This window comes from Aspergillus glaucus, assembly GCF_001890805.1.
Source record: "Aspergillus glaucus CBS 516.65 unplaced genomic scaffold ASPGLscaffold_7, whole genome shotgun sequence".
NCBI lineage: Eukaryota > Fungi > Ascomycota > Eurotiomycetes > Eurotiales > Aspergillaceae > Aspergillus > Aspergillus glaucus.
In genome coordinates, this window is record NW_019170459.1 from 277,592 (window position 1) to 294,397 (window position 16,806).

The 16,806-nt window shown below is 49.2% G+C and overlaps 7 protein-coding genes across 7 annotated transcripts in view; 4 read left to right on the top strand and 3 right to left on the bottom strand.

Annotated features, from left to right (window-relative positions):
* ccg9 (putative trehalose synthase (Ccg-9)) overlaps positions 1 to 1,006 on the bottom strand; it is a 2,790-nt gene extending 1,784 nt beyond the window's left edge. Inside the window, exons 1-3 of the mRNA XM_022546246.1 lie at positions 800 to 1,006; positions 335 to 741; positions 14 to 289 (exon numbers count right to left, since the gene is read on the bottom strand). Of these exons, the coding sequence (XP_022402175.1) occupies positions 14 to 289; positions 335 to 741; positions 800 to 901 (785 nt within the window). The 5' untranslated portion in view covers positions 902 to 1,006. The remainder of the gene's footprint in view (positions 1 to 13; positions 290 to 334; positions 742 to 799) is intronic.
* Positions 1,007 to 2,004: 998 nt separating this feature from the next.
* ASPGLDRAFT_24505 (uncharacterized protein) lies at positions 2,005 to 2,720 on the top strand (the record flags this gene model as incomplete). The annotated part of the gene is made up of 4 exons (XM_022543394.1): positions 2,005 to 2,098; positions 2,161 to 2,319; positions 2,370 to 2,629; positions 2,679 to 2,720. 4 exons carry the CDS (start codon positions 2,005 to 2,007, stop codon positions 2,718 to 2,720), a joined length of 555 nt encoding a protein of 184 aa, XP_022402176.1.
* Positions 2,721 to 3,095: 375 nt separating this feature from the next.
* Positions 3,096 to 3,902, top strand: ASPGLDRAFT_45443 (DUF2945 domain-containing protein). Its single transcript, XM_022546247.1, has 3 exons — positions 3,096 to 3,329; positions 3,515 to 3,741; positions 3,804 to 3,902. Exons 2-3 carry the CDS (start codon positions 3,544 to 3,546, stop codon positions 3,870 to 3,872), a joined length of 267 nt encoding a protein of 88 aa, XP_022402177.1. The 5' UTR covers positions 3,096 to 3,329; positions 3,515 to 3,543; the 3' UTR covers positions 3,873 to 3,902.
* On the bottom strand, positions 3,692 to 5,700 carry ASPGLDRAFT_45445 (cobalamin-independent methionine synthase II family protein). The gene is made up of 6 exons (XM_022546248.1): positions 5,461 to 5,700; positions 5,163 to 5,386; positions 4,697 to 5,113; positions 4,117 to 4,646; positions 3,973 to 4,058; positions 3,692 to 3,924 (listed from the first exon to the last, which is right to left on the bottom strand). Exons 2-5 carry the CDS (start codon positions 5,374 to 5,376, stop codon positions 4,047 to 4,049), a joined length of 1,173 nt encoding a protein of 390 aa, XP_022402178.1. The 5' UTR covers positions 5,377 to 5,386; positions 5,461 to 5,700; the 3' UTR covers positions 3,692 to 3,924; positions 3,973 to 4,046.
* Positions 5,701 to 5,843: 143 nt separating this feature from the next.
* Positions 5,844 to 10,114, top strand: ASPGLDRAFT_56872 (F-box domain protein). The gene is made up of 3 exons (XM_022548218.1): positions 5,844 to 6,998; positions 8,217 to 8,832; positions 8,890 to 10,114. Exons 1-3 carry the CDS (start codon positions 6,094 to 6,096, stop codon positions 9,967 to 9,969), a joined length of 2,601 nt encoding a protein of 866 aa, XP_022402179.1. The 5' UTR covers positions 5,844 to 6,093; the 3' UTR covers positions 9,970 to 10,114.
* Positions 10,099 to 11,049, bottom strand: ASPGLDRAFT_65480 (uncharacterized protein; the record flags this gene model as incomplete). Its single annotated transcript, XM_022548900.1, has 2 exons — positions 10,099 to 10,482; positions 10,639 to 11,049. 2 exons carry the CDS (start codon positions 11,047 to 11,049, stop codon positions 10,099 to 10,101), a joined length of 795 nt encoding a protein of 264 aa, XP_022402180.1.
* A 1,186-nt stretch (positions 11,050 to 12,235) lies between these two features.
* On the top strand, positions 12,236 to 16,358 carry ASPGLDRAFT_73421 (uncharacterized protein; the record flags this gene model as incomplete). The annotated part of the gene is made up of 6 exons (XM_022549675.1): positions 12,236 to 13,425; positions 13,503 to 13,643; positions 13,699 to 13,738; positions 13,822 to 14,014; positions 14,103 to 14,523; positions 14,556 to 16,358. 6 exons carry the CDS (start codon positions 12,236 to 12,238, stop codon positions 16,177 to 16,179), a joined length of 3,609 nt encoding a protein of 1,202 aa, XP_022402181.1. The 3' UTR covers positions 16,180 to 16,358.
* Positions 16,359 to 16,806: the final 448 nt, after the last annotated feature.

Below are 16,806 nucleotides of genomic sequence, written 5' to 3' on the forward strand. Positions count from 1 at the left end.
GGGGGCTGGTTACCAGGATAATTCTGTGCCTAGGGCATGGGAGAGTCTCACGAGGGCGTGTCTCATGAGTGCTACGCCTCCGCCTTGGGGAGTTGCGTTGAAGAAGGCGGTTCTGATTTTTCTTTCTTTTAGATCAGCTGCGTATTGTTGAACAGCAGACCACGTCTTCGGAGAGACGGTGTTTTCAAAGTCATCCAAGCTCGCTAGACGCACTGTGAAAGCAGTGTCAACCTCCACCGTGCCCTGGAAACCGACTTGCAGTAATGGCACGTTGTCCGGACCAAACAATCTACATCATTAGCCCCGTCCACGGGTATGATGGCATGAACCTAACCTGACACATTTACGACTCATTGACTCCGCCTGCTCACCAATTTCCCTAGAGTCGAAGTTGACACCAGTGGGCAGATCCCGCTGCGATTGCCACTCTTGAAGGTGCCGTTCTTCTGGTAGGACCAACGGAATGACATCGAGTTCTGTCCACAGGCGCGAGCAAAGCTCTGGACAGAGCGTAGCCACGCGCTGTGGCATTGCCAAACCCATGAACTTGTCTGAATGTTCATCTGTGAACCGCCTCAATCGAGAGAGAACGTAATTGATGATGACAACATGGCTGGGACCCGTCTCGCCGGCGGACATGTCGCGCTGGATGAAGTCTAGCAGATATGTTGTGTCTCGAATTGCGACGGCTACAGTTGATATCGAGTCCATGGTCCACACTGAAAACCCGGCATAGATTCTCTTGACGCGGTTAGCGCTGGCACTCTGAATGATTTATATATCAAAGGTGGTATCATACTCCAGACGGCGGCGCTGACCATGCATTTCCGGCCGTGGCACACATTCGTCGCTGTTGATATTCTGAAGGCCGACGCGAGCCTTCGCACTCTTCCTTGGTCATGGCACAGACTAACAATAGGCAAGCACACTCAATTCAACAGAATGAGCGCTAATGGTGAAGTTCAGAGCAATCCCAATCTACGGCTCGGGAACCGCGGGTTTACATGGGAGGAGTGATTTGGACATGACCTCACACCATCGTAATGACGTGTTAAGCATGTTGGAGAATTCTTGTTCATATATTGTTTCGTTGTCTTCGAGTACCTGTTCGAATACAAAGTACCTAGACTGGCATTATGTTGTGTTTGTGTGCAGATTGATATGCAACGCTAGGGATGGTGATTGATTGTCCCTTGTTTGTATACTCCTGGCGGAGATCAAATGAAATGCGCATAATGCATTGATTTGCACGAGAGGATCTCCTAGGCACGAGTATCTGCGATAGATCTGTTCGACAGGTCATTTATCAGCGGAAACATGAGTGATAGATAGAGAGATACTCGATATAGAGAAAGTGAAGCTGAAGTCGAAACGGCGGATGCTTGGCCCCTCTGCTGAGTCAGCGCAGCCCCTTTTACTCCCCCCTCAGAAAGCCCGAAATGAAGCACTCGACGATTGTTTCTCTCTTTCTCGCTTCAGTCCTTTCCTTCTCTTTCTCTTCTGCTGCCACTTTGCTGCTGCCGCTGCTGCTGCTGCTGCTGTTTTGCTTGCTTTTTCTCTCCCTCGTCATTTCTTTTTCTTCTCCCGTCTCTTTCTTCGCTGAGGAATTTCGGCCAAGATTCGATCTAAATCGACTGGTGCATCACTGGCTTTGAATAGCTTTGATTGATTTACTGGGTTGTTGTCGCTGCGCATCGCCTGGTTTCATTGTTTTTGTCTTACCTGCTGTTGTCCTGCTACTCTGCTGCTGCTGTGCTCGTCGTTACGCGGACCTGCAGCCACTAATTACTCGACCCTGCGTTTCGCCTAGCGCTTCACTCCCTGGCCAATTCCCTGCAATTCCGCATTTGAAGTCCTCAATTCGATTCCTCGAGTCGTCAATTGCTTAAAACCTTCCTTTCCCGCGCCGTTCGCTACCTTGCGAACACATTCGTCCGATTCACTCCTTCCGAATACTCGATCGTTTGCGACCCGTTCAGGAGTCGCAGAATATCTACGTGCAAAATGGGTGGTCAAGTCTCTAAAATTATGGGGAAGATTTTCGGTACCAAGGAAATGCGGATTCTGATGTTGGGTTTGGATGCTGCTGGAAAGACAAGTGAGTCGGCCGGTCCTGAAAAGGGGGAACGGAACGGGTATACTGACGATTGGTTTCCACAGCAATTCTCTACAAGCTGAAACTCACAAACCAAGACGTGACGACCATTCCCACCGTCGGATTCAACGTCGAAAGTGTTACTTATAAGAACGTCAAGTTCAATGTTTGGGATGTTGGTGGTCAGGACAAGATTCGTCCTCTATGGAGACACTACTATTCTGGTGCGCGCATATTGTTGCTGTGGTTGAGGATCATCGCTAACTTGGTTCAGGTACCCAAGGATTGATTTTCGTTGTCGACTCGAGCGACACGGCCCGTATGGAAGAGGCCCGTTCCGAACTGCACAAGATTATCAACGACCGCGAAATGAAGGATGCGCTTCTGCTGGTGTTTGCCAACAAGCAGGATATTCAGGGCCACCTCAACCCGGAGGAGGTTATCAATGCGCTGCAGCTCACCCAGTTGAAGGACAAGCTGTGGTATGTGGCTCCTAGTGTTGCTACTGACGGTACCGGTATATTTGAAGGCTTGGTGAGTTCCTGTCTCTCACTCATTGGTTGTTCTATACTGACTGTCCCAGGCCTGGCTCTCCAACAACGTCAAGACTCCCCCGCAGAAATAATCTCCTCGACACCTACTATCCCTACCGGATGTTGATCTCTGTACAACTCTTCTGCTCATGTTCGTTCTTATGACCCGACGCAGCATCTTCCTTTTTCCGCCGTTTCCATTTCTTACCTTCTATGATATCCCTCCGTTCTTACGCGGCCTCTATTTAATCTAATCCATAATCCTGTCTTTCAACTTCCTTCCGTTGCTGCTTGCTTGCTTGCTTAGACACTCAAAATTGAAGCTCCCCGTCCCGCCCGGCTCTGTTTCTGTTTTCCCCTCCATGTACAGTGCAGTGATACCGAAACCTCATAATAACCACTCTGTATCTAGCATAATCCTAGTCCTAATCATATTCCTTACTTAGTCTCTTCTGAACAATCGACCTTCCCTCATACCAACTCAATAATGACCTCACTTCTTTCTCCCCGGGGCCCAAGATCCCAACTCCCCGATGTCCCAATCCAATCATCACATCCACCCGTCAGCATTACATCGACGTCCCGAGTCCATGGATAACAATCCCCTCCACTAGTCTTCAATCTAGCCTTATCACGCCACGCGGGGATAAGATTCGGGGGGCGTGGTCTATGTATATCACTCTGACGGCAAGGCATTGGTTCTAGATCTCGAGATTAGCCATAAATAGCCCTGAAGATGTCGTGTTTTCTCCTGGTCTTTTTCTCTTTTCTCTTCTTCTTGGTATATAATTAATCATAATATCGTGCTACTTGGCTTTCGTCCACAAACATCTCAAAAAAAAGAAAACAAATATCTTAAAAAAAAAATACAAACCAAGCAACCTACCAAAATGCCCGCCGAATACGACGCAGGAGATGTTGTCCGCTACAAGCCTGTTGGCGGTATGCCCTCCCTCTTTCTTCTTTTCCACATTCCAGAGGATGTTGATGAACGATACAGGCCCCGATTCCAAAACCTCCGAAGCAGTGGGCACCATCCGCGGCGTCGCCACCGAGGACCAGAACATGACGCACCGGAACGTTCATGCTTCAGAGGAGCATCCTAGATATGAGGTACGCTTTGTCTAGAGGAGGAAAACAAAAGGGGGAGGGGGAGAAGCTGACTTTGGTGATAGATTGAGAACAACAAGACGCACAAGAGATCTGCGATTAGTGAGGCGAATATTCTGGGACCGGGGGAGTAATGGAGTTGATAGAATGATTAGACTAGTTTGAATGAACGGGTTTAATTATTGACTGCGGTACTTTTAGCATTAGTAGAAGCGTGAACTGATGTTGTACTACCTTGGGGAACGTAGATCATCCACAAGGTACCCGGCCTTATATATACTTCGTATGTCATGTATCACGTTTAACAATCAATTCGTTAACTATTTACAAAGTCAATTACAGCTCACCAGGCCAGACATCATTAGCAATATCCCGCACCAACTTCAACTTGTTAATCATCCCCTGGCGATCAATAGCATTACCCTCACGGTGACTAGCAAACCCACACTGCGGGCTAACACCGCACTGCTTCAACGCCTCCTCAACAGAAATCCCATTACCCTCAGCAATGAACTTCGCAGCCTCATACACCCGCTGCTTCATCTCCTCCTTATCCTCGAGCTCAGGGAACTTGGAGGTGACAACGCCCAGAATAACGTTCTTGTTACGGGGCAGTTCCTTGAGGGGCTGGAAGCCGCCGGCACGCGCGGTGTCGTACTCGAGGTAGTAGGTGTCGACGTTGAGTTCCTTGAAGAGCTTGGTGGCGATGCGGTCGTAGCCGCCTTCGGAGAAGTGGCGCGAGCCGACGAAGTTGCCGCGGCAGATGTGAATGCCGATGTGGAAGTCGGCGGGGCGCTTGGAGAGCGCGTCATTGTACAGCTTGATGTACTTGGTGAAGAGCTCGTCGGGGGTTTGGTTGTTGAGGGGGTCTTCCTTCCAGCCCTCGAGCATCTTGTCGGAGCAGAAGTCTGTGACGCATTAGCGATGAAGGTCGTTATGCAAAGATGCAAGCACTTACAAGCCAAGTTGGGGTCGTCGTATTGGACGTTCCTGCAGCCAGCGTTGTACAGAACCTGCAGCTCATCCTGGCAAGCCTTGGCGATATCGGCAAAGTACTCGACGTCCGAACTGTACACATCGGCGGGGTAGGCCTTGCCCTCCTTGTACCGCAGGTGGTACCAGTTAGGGGCGGCAAGGGTGATCTTGACGTTCTTGACCTCCTCGGCGGGAACAAGGCTGGCGAGGTATTTGAACTGGTCGACATAGGTGCTACCAACGTGCTTGATCTTGCCGGTGCAGATCACGCTCTCGCCGGGCTTGTGGCCGGCCTCGAGGAAAGCGGCGACATCGGGAGCGTAGTTACGGAAGACATCGGCGTCGACCTCGTTGACCTCTTCGAATCCCTCCAGACCGGGGAAGAAGGAGCCCCAGAACACTACAGACAGTCAATATCGATCTTTGAGAATTGGGAGAAGGCGACGTACTGTGTCTGCGGTATTCCCCATCGGAGACACCAGGGTATCCGAGCTGCTTCTGGGCGTCGACAACCTCCTTGATGTCCTTGTCCTCGATAGCAATAAGCTGCGACTCGGGGATCTTGCCCTGCTCAAAGGCGGTCTTGGTGTTCAAGAGCTCATCAGTCCGGAGCAGCGAGCCAAGGTGCTCAGCACGGAAGGGAGGGTTGCGGTGAAGCGACATGATGATTATTCTATTAAAGAGTCAGTATAAGCGTCGTTCTCGGCCAAATTTCCGGAATTATGGCACACGGAAATGGGGATATACCTGAAGGTCCTTAATTGAGGGTCTCAAGGAGGATCAGAAGGAAAGAAGAGAAAATGTGACAGAAGAAAGTCGACCCAGAGGCAAAGAGGGGCGAGCGTTCATTGTCATTGCCTCCAACACACTCCGTACGTAGTCCTGACTCCCGAGAGGGGCAAAGAAGCTCCGAGGACGGCCGCCCGGAATGCCCCACGAGACTCTCCACATTATTTGGTCGCGGTGAAGCCATACGGACTGCCCCAAAGAGGAAAATTCGAGGTTTGCCGATGGAGAGTTTGCGGGGCTGCTTACTAATATATACATGTAGTTAACTACGTAGTTTCTCTCTAGTATAACATGACTGTTTCTTCTTCTTTTTCTTGGAATTGTATGAATTCTACATAAAGATCCGATTCACAAATCCGAATTCTATTTTCTAAACTTTTCTGGTTCTAATTGACCGAATATGGACCATGTGGAGAGCCTCCATCACATCGGCACTTGAGCCTTTCCTCCCTTCCCGAGGCCGACATCACCACCACTGCCATCACTCCTACGAACGAATCGCTCTACCTAAATCGCTCAATTGACCATTCTTTGCGGGGTTTGACATCCCGTCATGTGAATCACCCACAGCCTGCCAAATGCTGTCACGTCATGTCCCTCCCAGCGCTATCGCCGTTGGAGTCCTTTCCGAATGAGCTCCTCGACTACATCATCTCCTCCGTCGCGGCGTCTCCTCCCTCGTCGGCGCGACTACAACAGCCACCAAGTCATCGAATTGCCAAGAACAGCACTCGCGACTTGAAAAATCTCTCCCTGGTCTCGTCCGGTCTGTGCGCGCTGGTGCGACCTCGGCTCTTCGCGCATGCCTGCTTCAACTTGCGAAATGGGCGCGCGTTTCTGGATTTCGTCGCGCAATCGAGTCTGAAACGCCATGTAACATCGATCGTGGTCAAGGGGAATGACTCGCCGGAGAATCGGGAGGATCCATACTGGTGGCGGCGGGTGTTGTACGAGCTGGATCCGTTACGGATAACGGTGGTTGCGCCGCCGTCGTTTATCGGAGCGATGTTGGGGACGCAAATTCAAGAGGGACATAGCTGGGCATTTGAGATTCCGCTTCAGGTCCTGCATCTCGAGCGGGATGCTCGACAGGAGGGCTCTGTGCGGCTAGAGGAGCATTCGAGCCTTCTGTCAGCCCGAGATTGGCAATCGCTCGAGTTCAACGAGGCCTCTTCTCTCAAAGCATATCACCATTATGAGTACTTTCTGCTCCGCGTCCCATCGGTCTTTGATCAATGGGGTACACTGGCCCATCCCCCGGACCGTCCAGCAGACCTACCCTCAACCCTCTCACTAAACCGCCTAACGACATTCAGCTACACCGCCGTATTCCCCTTCTACAACCACGTGAATCTAGTCCTGGACGCAGTATTCCTAATGACGAGCCTGGAATCACTAACCACCCAACTTGCCCCTTGTCAGAACGATCGCGTCATCGAAATCGAGCAGCGGGGATCAATTGACCCCAGCGATCCGTGGATGGAACTTGCTACGGGGTACGCGCTGATTGCCCATGCTATCAGGCAATTGGGGAATAGGGGTTGTCTTCGACGATTTCGGGCGCGCGATTTTCAGTTCGATGCGCTGCGGCCGGAGTTGTCTTCTATTTTTGATGAGAGATTTCATGACTCCCCGTGGACGTATGATGGGGAGGATGTATGGAATAAAGTAGACGGTTATAGGTCTATTTCTGGCCAGGAACAGACTGGCCGTAGAAGTACTTGATCTATTAATTAATGCTGTATACAATCATGATATCTCTGCACCTGCCTGATTGATTCGTAACAGAACAGCCCCAATAAGCCCCCGTGTCACCTCGTCCCCATAACGAGCTTGAGCCTCAACTAGCCCCAGTTTCCACGACCACCATCTATGAAGATCAAATCCCCGCCTAGGAGGATCATGCAGAGCATAGACTCGATTGTTCCTGCAATTCTCTAACAACGCCTCTACAGCATAAATAAACCAAATACACGCAGTCCGCAGACCTGTTTTATTACATACATAGATACAGACAAGCCACAGTATGGCAGTGCGTTATATTACATTAGTATTAGCCATACAGGTAATGCACAGTAAATTACTATAGTTACATGAACAAAGAACCCATGAGTTGGATGTTCCATTATCCTGGCTGAGCACTCCGTGACAATGGTGGTTTGTTGTGGTTTGTTGTGGTTTGTTGTGTTTTGATACTGCACCCTGATCTTATCACAAGACAAAGAATAGCCCCTGACAGCCAATCATGTAAGAATGTATCCTTCCTTTCCTTGTTTTTGACAGATAGAGTTAGATGGTCATTGTGTTTAGTGGTTTATATATTTGGGTGCACATCGACGTTATTCTTAATGGCATGCGCGGGCCTGCAAATATATATCCCAGGAAATTTCATGTAAGTTGCCCGGGCGGTGACGGTTGGCAGAAAAGTCCGAAACCTCGAAACCCGGTGGGGTCAATACATTATTGTGGCATGAAATTTGAAAGTTGTCAACTGCAAATTAAGTCCTGAAAAAACAGAACCTGTAAAAAATGAAAACCCTTGGTCCTGTAGATCAGAACCATTGGAATCTTGATGGCCCCGCCCCACTTACACTTAGCGGTATCCAAGGATGTTTTATTACTTTTATTATTACAACGTACTCCGACTCGGAGTCTCAGTCCACCAGGTATCTCGCTCGTGGATTTATCTAACTACTCACTTCCCTCCGCACTAGTGCCCAATCTTCCAATTCTTTCACGTTATCTGATCCTCCACCTGGGCATTTCATTGACACCGTGGCCAAGCCGGACAACAACCTGGACCAGCTGCCGATGGAAAAGAGACTGGCGATTGCCAAATACGACGCAGAGGATTGCAAGGATGCAATTCACGGATCTCGAATTCCAAAAACTTTGGGCGAGCAGGTTCATCGACTGTGCACTATTCGCGGCATACGACATCATTATGGCTTTGCCCAGGAGCTCCGTGGAGTCACTCCAGAGTTCACGCGCGCCTTGAATGCCCGGGATATCATGAGCGGTATCATACCAACCATCTCGCAGCCTGAAGAGACACCTTATTGTATCTGGTATCCCGAAGTCCCGAAAGAGGATATTCTCCGAGCTCTGGTTCAACGATACCCGGATATGCTCTATCATGCCGCTCGTGCCTGTGCCGTCGCAGGATATTTTGATATGTATCAAGAGCTCGATCCTCTTCCGGAGGTCCATGTCGCAGAGGAGGCTGGCTATGCAAGCATGCAGAAAAGCAGCAACGGCAGTCAACAAATTTATCAGCACATTCTCTCTCAGCCTGTGAAGTTCGAGATCATGAACGACTATACACGTACGGTCAATATTGCCGGGCGTCGAGTTGCATCTCTGAATGGGGATACTGCTGCTTACTAGAGCCTTACTGCCAGATCGAAGTACTATGGTCCTCGGGAGTTTAAAATCGACGCCAAACCATGGCACAGATTTTGCACAGATCCCTATTACTTCAATATCACCGAAGACTGGGGAATAGATGACCATGACTGCGAGGCCCCTAAGGCACCAGAGGATTATTTCCCACTGGTGTATAGCCCACTCCCTGCAGATCTCCCGTTCATCAACAAGGACAAACTCATTCATGTTGCCGCATACAATGGCGATATCGATCGCTACGCACGACTTCGAAGACCGCAGATGCTCAAACATGAATGGGCCATGGTGATACATGGCATTTACCACAATGCAATTTTTGCCAAATGGTGGACTACACAAATCGCTGAGCACCCGGAAGATAGACGTGAGATCAAGATTCGGTGCGCGATCAATGCCCGGCGCATCATGTCCGACGACCTGTCTTGGCTCACAGCGGATACTCCTGGGAAGCTACTACCAGATTTTATCTGGTATCCAGCTGTCGCTCACTGTGTGACCTATGAAAAGCTAGCCCACATGAGACCAGCTATGTTTGAAACATGTCTACGGGCCTGCATAGTCGCAAACGATCCATGGACGTGGGATGATTTGCTGCGCGCCGCGCCTGACATCTTCAAGTTCACCCGCGACTCCAGCGAGCCCGAAGATCCCAAGCTGTGGTGGCTGTCCAAACATGCTCGCTACGGGCTGTGGAGGGAAGCAGCTGCCTCATCAAACAGAAATTTCCAAAAAGACATCTCAGCAGCTGTGCCTGACGCCGCTCAAAAGTTCAAAACTCCGCACAACAACAGCGACTGGTGGGGGGACTACTACGTTGTGAGGGATCTTTACTTCCCAAATCGGTCCCGGCTTGTCCGGCTCTATGACCCGGTTCAACCGGGATTCAATGAAGGTCCATACGATGGAATGGGTTGCGGAATTGGTGATGTCGATCTTGCTTTGTTTCTCGGCGATGCCATCTCGAGAGAGACTTGGAAGAAAGAAATGGAAGATGAAGGATCATTGCAGGCCTGTATTGAGGAAATTTGGGACTTACTAGAGCTGAATCAAGCTCCTAGGTAGATCGGATTCTGAATCAATCGATAGGTGCTGCAACCTATATCAGATGAAACTTCAACCTTGGAAGTTCAAGCAAGTTGATACCTAAAGTACATGATATATACAAGGCCTTCTATGTAGAATTATCTTCCCTCATGCTGAACAACCTCCTGAAATTTTCAATTTCGCATCTTTCGCTGCGTTGATATTCAACCTGTGGCCACCCTCGTTCGTTGACCAATCGTCAATGAAATCTTTCAATTTCATTGGTTCTCTGCCAGCTTTTGTCTCCTCAGCGTTAACCGCCGTTTTTGCGTCCTGTAGATCGCAAGTGATCCATCCATCGACACCTCCATTAGGAATACCCATTCTCTCCTTGACCAATCCCTCCTTAACCAAGGGGACGTCCTTCTCCACTTCACCTTTCTTAGTCTTTGGTTGCTTCTCCCAAACCTCATTATCGTATTTTTTCCGAATCTCAGTTCCTATATCCCGGACCGCGTTGGCCTGTCGTCCGTACTGGACCCGAGACCGAGCCTATTCAGCTAGATCAAACAATTGTTGGCTCGGCTTGCCATTGTCCTCTTTCAAATAGCCTTTTTGCTCAATGAATCTGTTTCCCGCGGTCAGTATTCTTGACTGTGCCAGTGGCCAAGGCAGAATGCAAAATTACGCGGCAACGTTTCCGATAACCTCATGGGTCCCAGAGGTAGGCCCCAGATTCTCGTAGATGCGGCCGGGTTGGTAATTCCTTCCAACATTAGCCCCGTAGAGCTTAGAAGCAACCTCGTCGAGTGCAGTATTTTCCTTGGCGAGGTCTGCGTCTTTCATCTTGCTCTTGTCCGCGATGGTTGCCTTCTCCTCCTCGCTGGCTGAGATATAATAGAGGAATTGTCTCAGATTGCATCGACCTCCACTGACCGGACCGACCACCTTAGCGGTCTCTGCGTCTCTCGAGCAGGCCTTCGCGATTCTTTGTTTCTTGGACCCGCTGTCCATCTGGTAGGCTTGCCAATACATGAGCCGTTCATAGCAGCCGTATAAACCGAAAGCGGCTGCTTTCGATATACAGAGAGCAAGCAAGAAAAAAAGAGGAAACTTCATTTTGAGGACAAGACTCCCGTAGAGAGACGGGCTGGCAAAATTGTCTCGAGATGCAAAATAAGTAGAACTCCAGCTAAGTCATACCATCGGCGCATTCTTGTAATCCTCATTACCAGAACCTGCTCCATAGCTCCTAAATCGGCTGCCTCGCCAAGTTTGGAACCCTACCCAAACCATGATCGTCCTTCTCGGAAAAATGAGTTCTTGACTGTTGGATCAAAAGTGTGCTAAATTTCTCTAGCGTTGGCTTTTTATGGTACAAGACCAGATTCTGGCCCTGATCTACAGGGACGAGGCTCTGGTTAGCTGTATTTCGTTCATTTATTGGTCCGTCGACTTTTAGTTCAGGGACAGCCCTCGCAAAATCCTTTCTTGTTTGGGTCATAAATTGACCAGCAACAGCATATGTCGGTGATACTCCGTACTCCGTAGTATCTACCCAGTTCTACTAGGGTCTACAGACTGCCAGGCTGGAATGATCTGTATTGCATTTTTATTACCGCATGGGGACTGGCAAGCTTTTCTTCAGACCCCGGGGCCAACCTCAGAATCCTGTACTTCGTATGTATATTTGTAAACGTACTTCATATCGAGAATCATTTGCGCCAAGAAATCCACATACCTCAACGCTTTGCAAGGCTGAGTTGTGTAGTTGCATTCAAGGTGGAGCCGCATTAACACGCTAATGCTAGGTTGTTGCTTCGATGTGCCCAAGTGAAGTGCTAAGTGTTTCATTATCATATCAGCCTCGCACTAGGTTCTCGTCCGAAATTAATGTGTATCAAAAGACGCACGAACATTCGAACTAATAGGCCGACTCGTGGGGCTTCTCAAAAATATACACATACTCCTGATCAGGAACAAGAAGATCCAGCCAACGCCGAGGTGATTTCGAGTGATCCCTTTTTCTTTTCAAGCCCAAAAAGATCTACCTGGTACCTGGTACTGAAGCACATACCAGGGCTGATTCCCTGGGTTTTATCACCAAACAATCAAGATCTTCTTTCATTCTTTCATTTCAAGAGCCGCCTCGAAGGTCACTTTTATATACTCTGGTCACAATCATTCAGCTTTCTTAAGCGTCTCTCTTTTGATATTTCTTATATACCTCCTTGCACTCATTTCTCCCATGTCAAGAACCTCCAATAGTACATACATGTGCTAAGGTATCTTGTGAAAAGTCAAAATGGGCTTGTTGACACACCTAAGTGTCTTAAACCAAGTGGCTTTGTTAGCTGCGGCGGCTTCTTTCCACGTCGTGACAGACCCTTATGTTGCCACACAATGGAATGCCTGTCCTTCGACGTGCGAGAATGCCAATCCAAACGACTGGGACTTCTATTCCGATCTTCACATTCTCAAATCATGTGATGAGCCAATGCTCCTGAACCTAGTAGTGAGCAATCCCACAGGAGACCCCAATATTCGCCAGCCATTGTATGCCTGTTCAACATCCAGCGTGGACAAAATTGGGACTTTGAAAGCCGAAGTCCTCAATACGCCAAGTGCCACGCGTAACTCGACCAAAAATGTCCAGATGGAGACTGCGTGGCGTGGAGAGGAAACGACCCAGTACTCCTCTCATGCAGAGGTCGCAGCGCAACTTGTGCAATCTCATTTGGATGCCCCTACCAGCCAAAATGCCACCATTGCTCTGGGCTACTCGAATGGAGTCGCCTTTGGAGCGTTTATTGGCTCCAAGATGGAGAAGAGCAAGGACAAGAGTGTCCTCCAATCCTTCGTTACAAAGCTTCGTCAAGGAGAATTAAACAAATATGGCATAATGATGCAGGTCTGCAACAGCAACCGTCCCGCGGCTTATAACCTTGGTGTTGTAGCCGAAGCAAGTGCAGACCCTGCTGGAGCTTTGAGCGCTGTGCAAGAAGCACTTGCAACTTGGAACAACGGTCAATGTGCTTCAGGATACAGCGGAAGCTCAAACTCGAAGATCTCAGTGGGCGAGGCCGAAGACGATTTTACTCCTCCGAGCAACGGAACCAGTACACATAGTCATGGAAGCTCGCATGGCAAGAGACACTTCTCTCAGTTGCACCGCCGTGGAACCTGCAGCGCTATTAAGGTTAACGACGGCGACAGCTGCGGTGCTATCGCCACTCGCTGTGGAGTCTCCCCTGCCGACTTCACAAAGTACAACCCGAGCAAAAATCTGTGCTCGGCCTTGCTTGCTGGGCAACACGTATGCTGCTCTGCCGGAACGCTTCCCGACTATTCTCCAAAGCCAAATGCAGCTGGAACCTGTGCGACTTACACAGTCCAAAACAACGATGACTGCAGTAAAATCGCCGCCGCCAAAAGCATTACAACAGACAATATCAAAGATTGGAACGCCAAATCGTGGGACTGGACAGGCTGGTAGTAAGCACCAACAAAACCCATATATAGGCTGTTTGGAACTAAAATAATGATTTTTAAACAGCCAAAATCTGTGTCAGCAAGGGAGATCCGCCAATGCCCTCTGTCTTGAAGACCGCTGTGTGCGGCCCACAAAAGGCTGGGACGAAGAGACCGGATGATTGGGATGATATCGAGAGCCTGAATCCTTGCCCTCTCAATGCCTGCTGCGATATTTGGGGGTGAGTCATCCAAGCCCTATTTTTCCATTCCATTGAATCTAACATTGCTTGATAGCCAATGCGGCACTACTTCAAAATTCTGCACAAAAACCAACGTACGTGCTATTGGGCTAAAAGCCTGGCTTTTTTGTCTGATATTTACAAAACTCAAGCAATAACTGACACTTATTTCGAACAGTCTACCACAGGCGCACCAGGAACGGCGAAAACTGGCACTGATGGATGTATCTCGAACTGTGGCACTGGCATCGTTTTTGACGATAGCGGCTTCGATGACCATCCAGTGATGGTTGGATACTATGAAGCCTTCCAGAATACGCGGCCGTGTTTGAATATGGATGTGACAGCCATCAACAACACGGTTCAGTGGGGTGGCCAAGATGGGGGGTCATTCAATTTTTGATGAAAATTGGGACCATATCCACTTCGCTTTCGCCAACGTCACTGAAAAATTCGAAGTTGATGTCTCGAGTGTCAAAGATGAGTTTGACGACTTCAAGAAGTACTCATCCCCGGGCAAAAAGCCAAAGGTCTTGTCCTTCGGTGGTTGGTCGTTCTCCACGGATTTGGACTCATATGCCATCTTCAGAAAGGGTGTGACAGATGATCAGTGTTCATTATTCGCGTCTAACGTAGCAAAATTCGCCGATGATAATGACCTTGACGGTTTGGACTTTGATTGGGAGTACCCCGGCGCCCCTGATATCCCTGGAATTCCTGCGGGCGATTCAGGTGGCGGTGATCGATACCTTCAATTCTTGAAGGAGGTTCGAGACAAGCTCTCCTCTGACAAAACTCTGTCGATTGCGGCTCCATCATCCTACTGGTATCTCAAGGGCTTCCCTATCAAGAATATCTCGTCGGTCGTGGACTACATCGTGTGCATGACCTATGATCTGCACGGCCAGACAGTACTTGGGCGGATGATGGTTGCGACGGCAGTGCCGGTCTCCGATCTCACGTCAACAACACAGAAATCTTGAATTCCTTGTCAATGATCACCAAGGCCGGAGTCCCCAACAGCAAAATCGTCGCGGGTCTTGCTAGCTACGGCCGGTCGTTTGGAATGGTCGACCCAGCCTGCTTTAGTCCAGAGTGCAAGTTCACGGGCCCTGAGTCTACAGCCATGCCTGGAAGATGCACTGAGACACCTGGCTACATTGCGAATGCAGAAATCCACGAGTGGCTGCAGGGTGATCAGAACATCACTACCTACTTCGATGAAGTTAGCCGATCTACAATCTCATACTCCGCCAATGGAACATGGGTGGCCTATACGGATGAAAATGAGAGAAACAACCGGATCACAAATTGGTGGTACAACAGAACCGTTCTTGGGACCAGTCTCTGGGCGATGGACCTGAATGAGTTTGTGGCCGAACTTCCGGACGGCACCGTGCTGTCACCATTGAAGCTGCCCAACTGCGATCAAGTATTCGACAGCCTGGACAATGTAGAGGCTGCTGCCGATTCAATCAATCCCGAATGTATGAATATTTATCTGATCCAGGCCTTGCAAGGCAATCTCACGTCGTCGCTCACGAAGTATCATGATGTCTTGAAAACCGACTATGATGAGAAGTTTGGCTGGTACCAAGATGCCATCAGAGAGCAGTTCCCTAAATCTCTTGCCGCATTTTTGAAGGCAAACGCCTCCAATTACTTTGATTGCACCTCTCAGCCCTTACACTCACCTGATGGACAGCCAGAAGGCAAGAATGTGAGCTCTGGGTGTCCCTCCAATGCGTTGGACACAGGCTATGCAGTATTCTACTGGACCGCGAAAGACAAAGAGGGATTCTTGAATGACCTCGAAGAGTCAACCAAAATCTCACCTGACCAGCTTCTATGGGAAGTCGATAGATCCCATTGTACGTCGAGTCCGGGCCCTTCACAACCGTCACAATGCAGTGGCAGCAGGAACATCGGCAAACCTGTTCTGCCGGATGATTTCACGGTCAGCAACCCTAAGACTATCATCTCAGCACGACTTCCAGATATCACAACCTTCCAAGATCAGTCAGATACCCTCTCCACACTCGCAACCAGTGATTTGTACCTTGGTGACACAAGCGATGTTGTGGACGGAGCATCGATGCTCGTACTCATGGTATCGAACTCGATTACCAGTATGAAGAGTGTTGAGAAGATCGGGTCGGAATACCACAAAGAGCAGGTTGAGGAGATCATTCTCCTATTCGTCACAGCTCTCCTCCTACTCATTCCTGGCGTGGACGAGGCAGCGGACGAGGCGGGATTGGCCGCCGTCGCGATCACGCTGAGGGCCATTGGTGCCGCCGGTGATGCAGGCTTCGGCATTTATGGTATCGTGAGTGCGAAGGATGGTGGAACTGCTGAAATTTTTCTTGCTATTCTGGGTGGACTTGGTGTTCTCGACATGGTTAGAGCTCCTGCGCTTTTCGCGAAGGCGGCAAAGGCGAGAAGGGCAATGTCTTCCGAGCATATCGCAACATTGGGAGACGAGGTCAAGGGCGGAATGGCCCAGATTGATAAATTGAAGCAACTCTGCCGTTAGGTGGACGGATTGGTAACTGTAAGCTATCGGTCCTCTTGCTTCCAGAAACATCTCGCCATCAACATGTATCTAGTTCGTTTTTAGATTGATGTACTTGTTCTACTTGAAAGTTCTTGTCACAAATAACAGAATGCATCTCATCATAGAGGTTATGGACCCGTTAGAAGGCATCGAGTTAAGTGTCGCGCGTTCCCGTATCCCTGGTTGGAGTAGTTAGGTAAGGATAGCCTAGAGCTCGAGTGGTTTTAAAAAAGAATTTCACGAAGACTAGCAATGACATCCGCTCCTGAGCTGAGGAAGTTGATAGTTAAGCATTGAAGGTTGACAAAGGAAGGAGTAACAGATATCATGCATGGAGCTACGGAAGTCTTGTTTAACCGCTATCCTCCACCAGTCTTTCAGGCCTGATCACTGCCAGATTTCCTAGGCAGCAAAGCCTCAGTAGTTAACGTAATCCACAAGCGAGCCCACCGCGAAACGCGTCAAATAATACATCTAACAAACCAGAAAATTCAAAGGGAGACTGAATCATCAAGAAATGAACGTCGACTAGTTATACAACCACAATATGATGCCTCAGGCGCGCAAACGGGATACACTAACTACAACTTCTCATGTAAACTGGTA

What these genes read in the sequence shown, in the direction of transcription:
- ASPGLDRAFT_45443 (XM_022546247.1), top strand. Translation starts at nt 3,544, where the DNA reads ATGTTGTCCGCTACAAGCCTGTTGGCGGTATGCCCTCCCTCTTTCTTC. An exon ending in AGGAGCATCCTAGATATGAG is followed by an intron (nt 3,742 to 3,803) that starts GTACGCTTTGTC and finishes CTTTGGTGATAG; the next exon opens with ATTGAGAACAACAAGACGCA.
- ASPGLDRAFT_45445 (XM_022546248.1), bottom strand. Translation starts at nt 5,376, where the DNA reads ATGTCGCTTCACCGCAACCCTCCCTTCCGTGCTGAGCACCTTGGCTCG. An exon ending in TGGGGAATACCGCAGACACA is followed by an intron (nt 5,114 to 5,162) that starts GTACGTCGCCTT and finishes GACTGTCTGTAG; the next exon opens with TGTTCTGGGGCTCCTTCTTC. An exon ending in CGACGACCCCAACTTGGCTT is followed by an intron (nt 4,647 to 4,696) that starts GTAAGTGCTTGC and finishes AATGCGTCACAG; the next exon opens with ACTTCTGCTCCGACAAGATG.
- ASPGLDRAFT_56872 (XM_022548218.1), top strand. Translation starts at nt 6,094, where the DNA reads ATGTCCCTCCCAGCGCTATCGCCGTTGGAGTCCTTTCCGAATGAGCTC. An exon ending in TGGATGGAACTTGCTACGGG is followed by an intron (nt 6,999 to 8,216) that starts GTACGCGCTGAT and finishes CCTCCGCACTAG; the next exon opens with TGCCCAATCTTCCAATTCTT. An exon ending in TGAACGACTATACACGTACG is followed by an intron (nt 8,833 to 8,889) that starts GTCAATATTGCC and finishes GCTGCTTACTAG; the next exon opens with AGCCTTACTGCCAGATCGAA.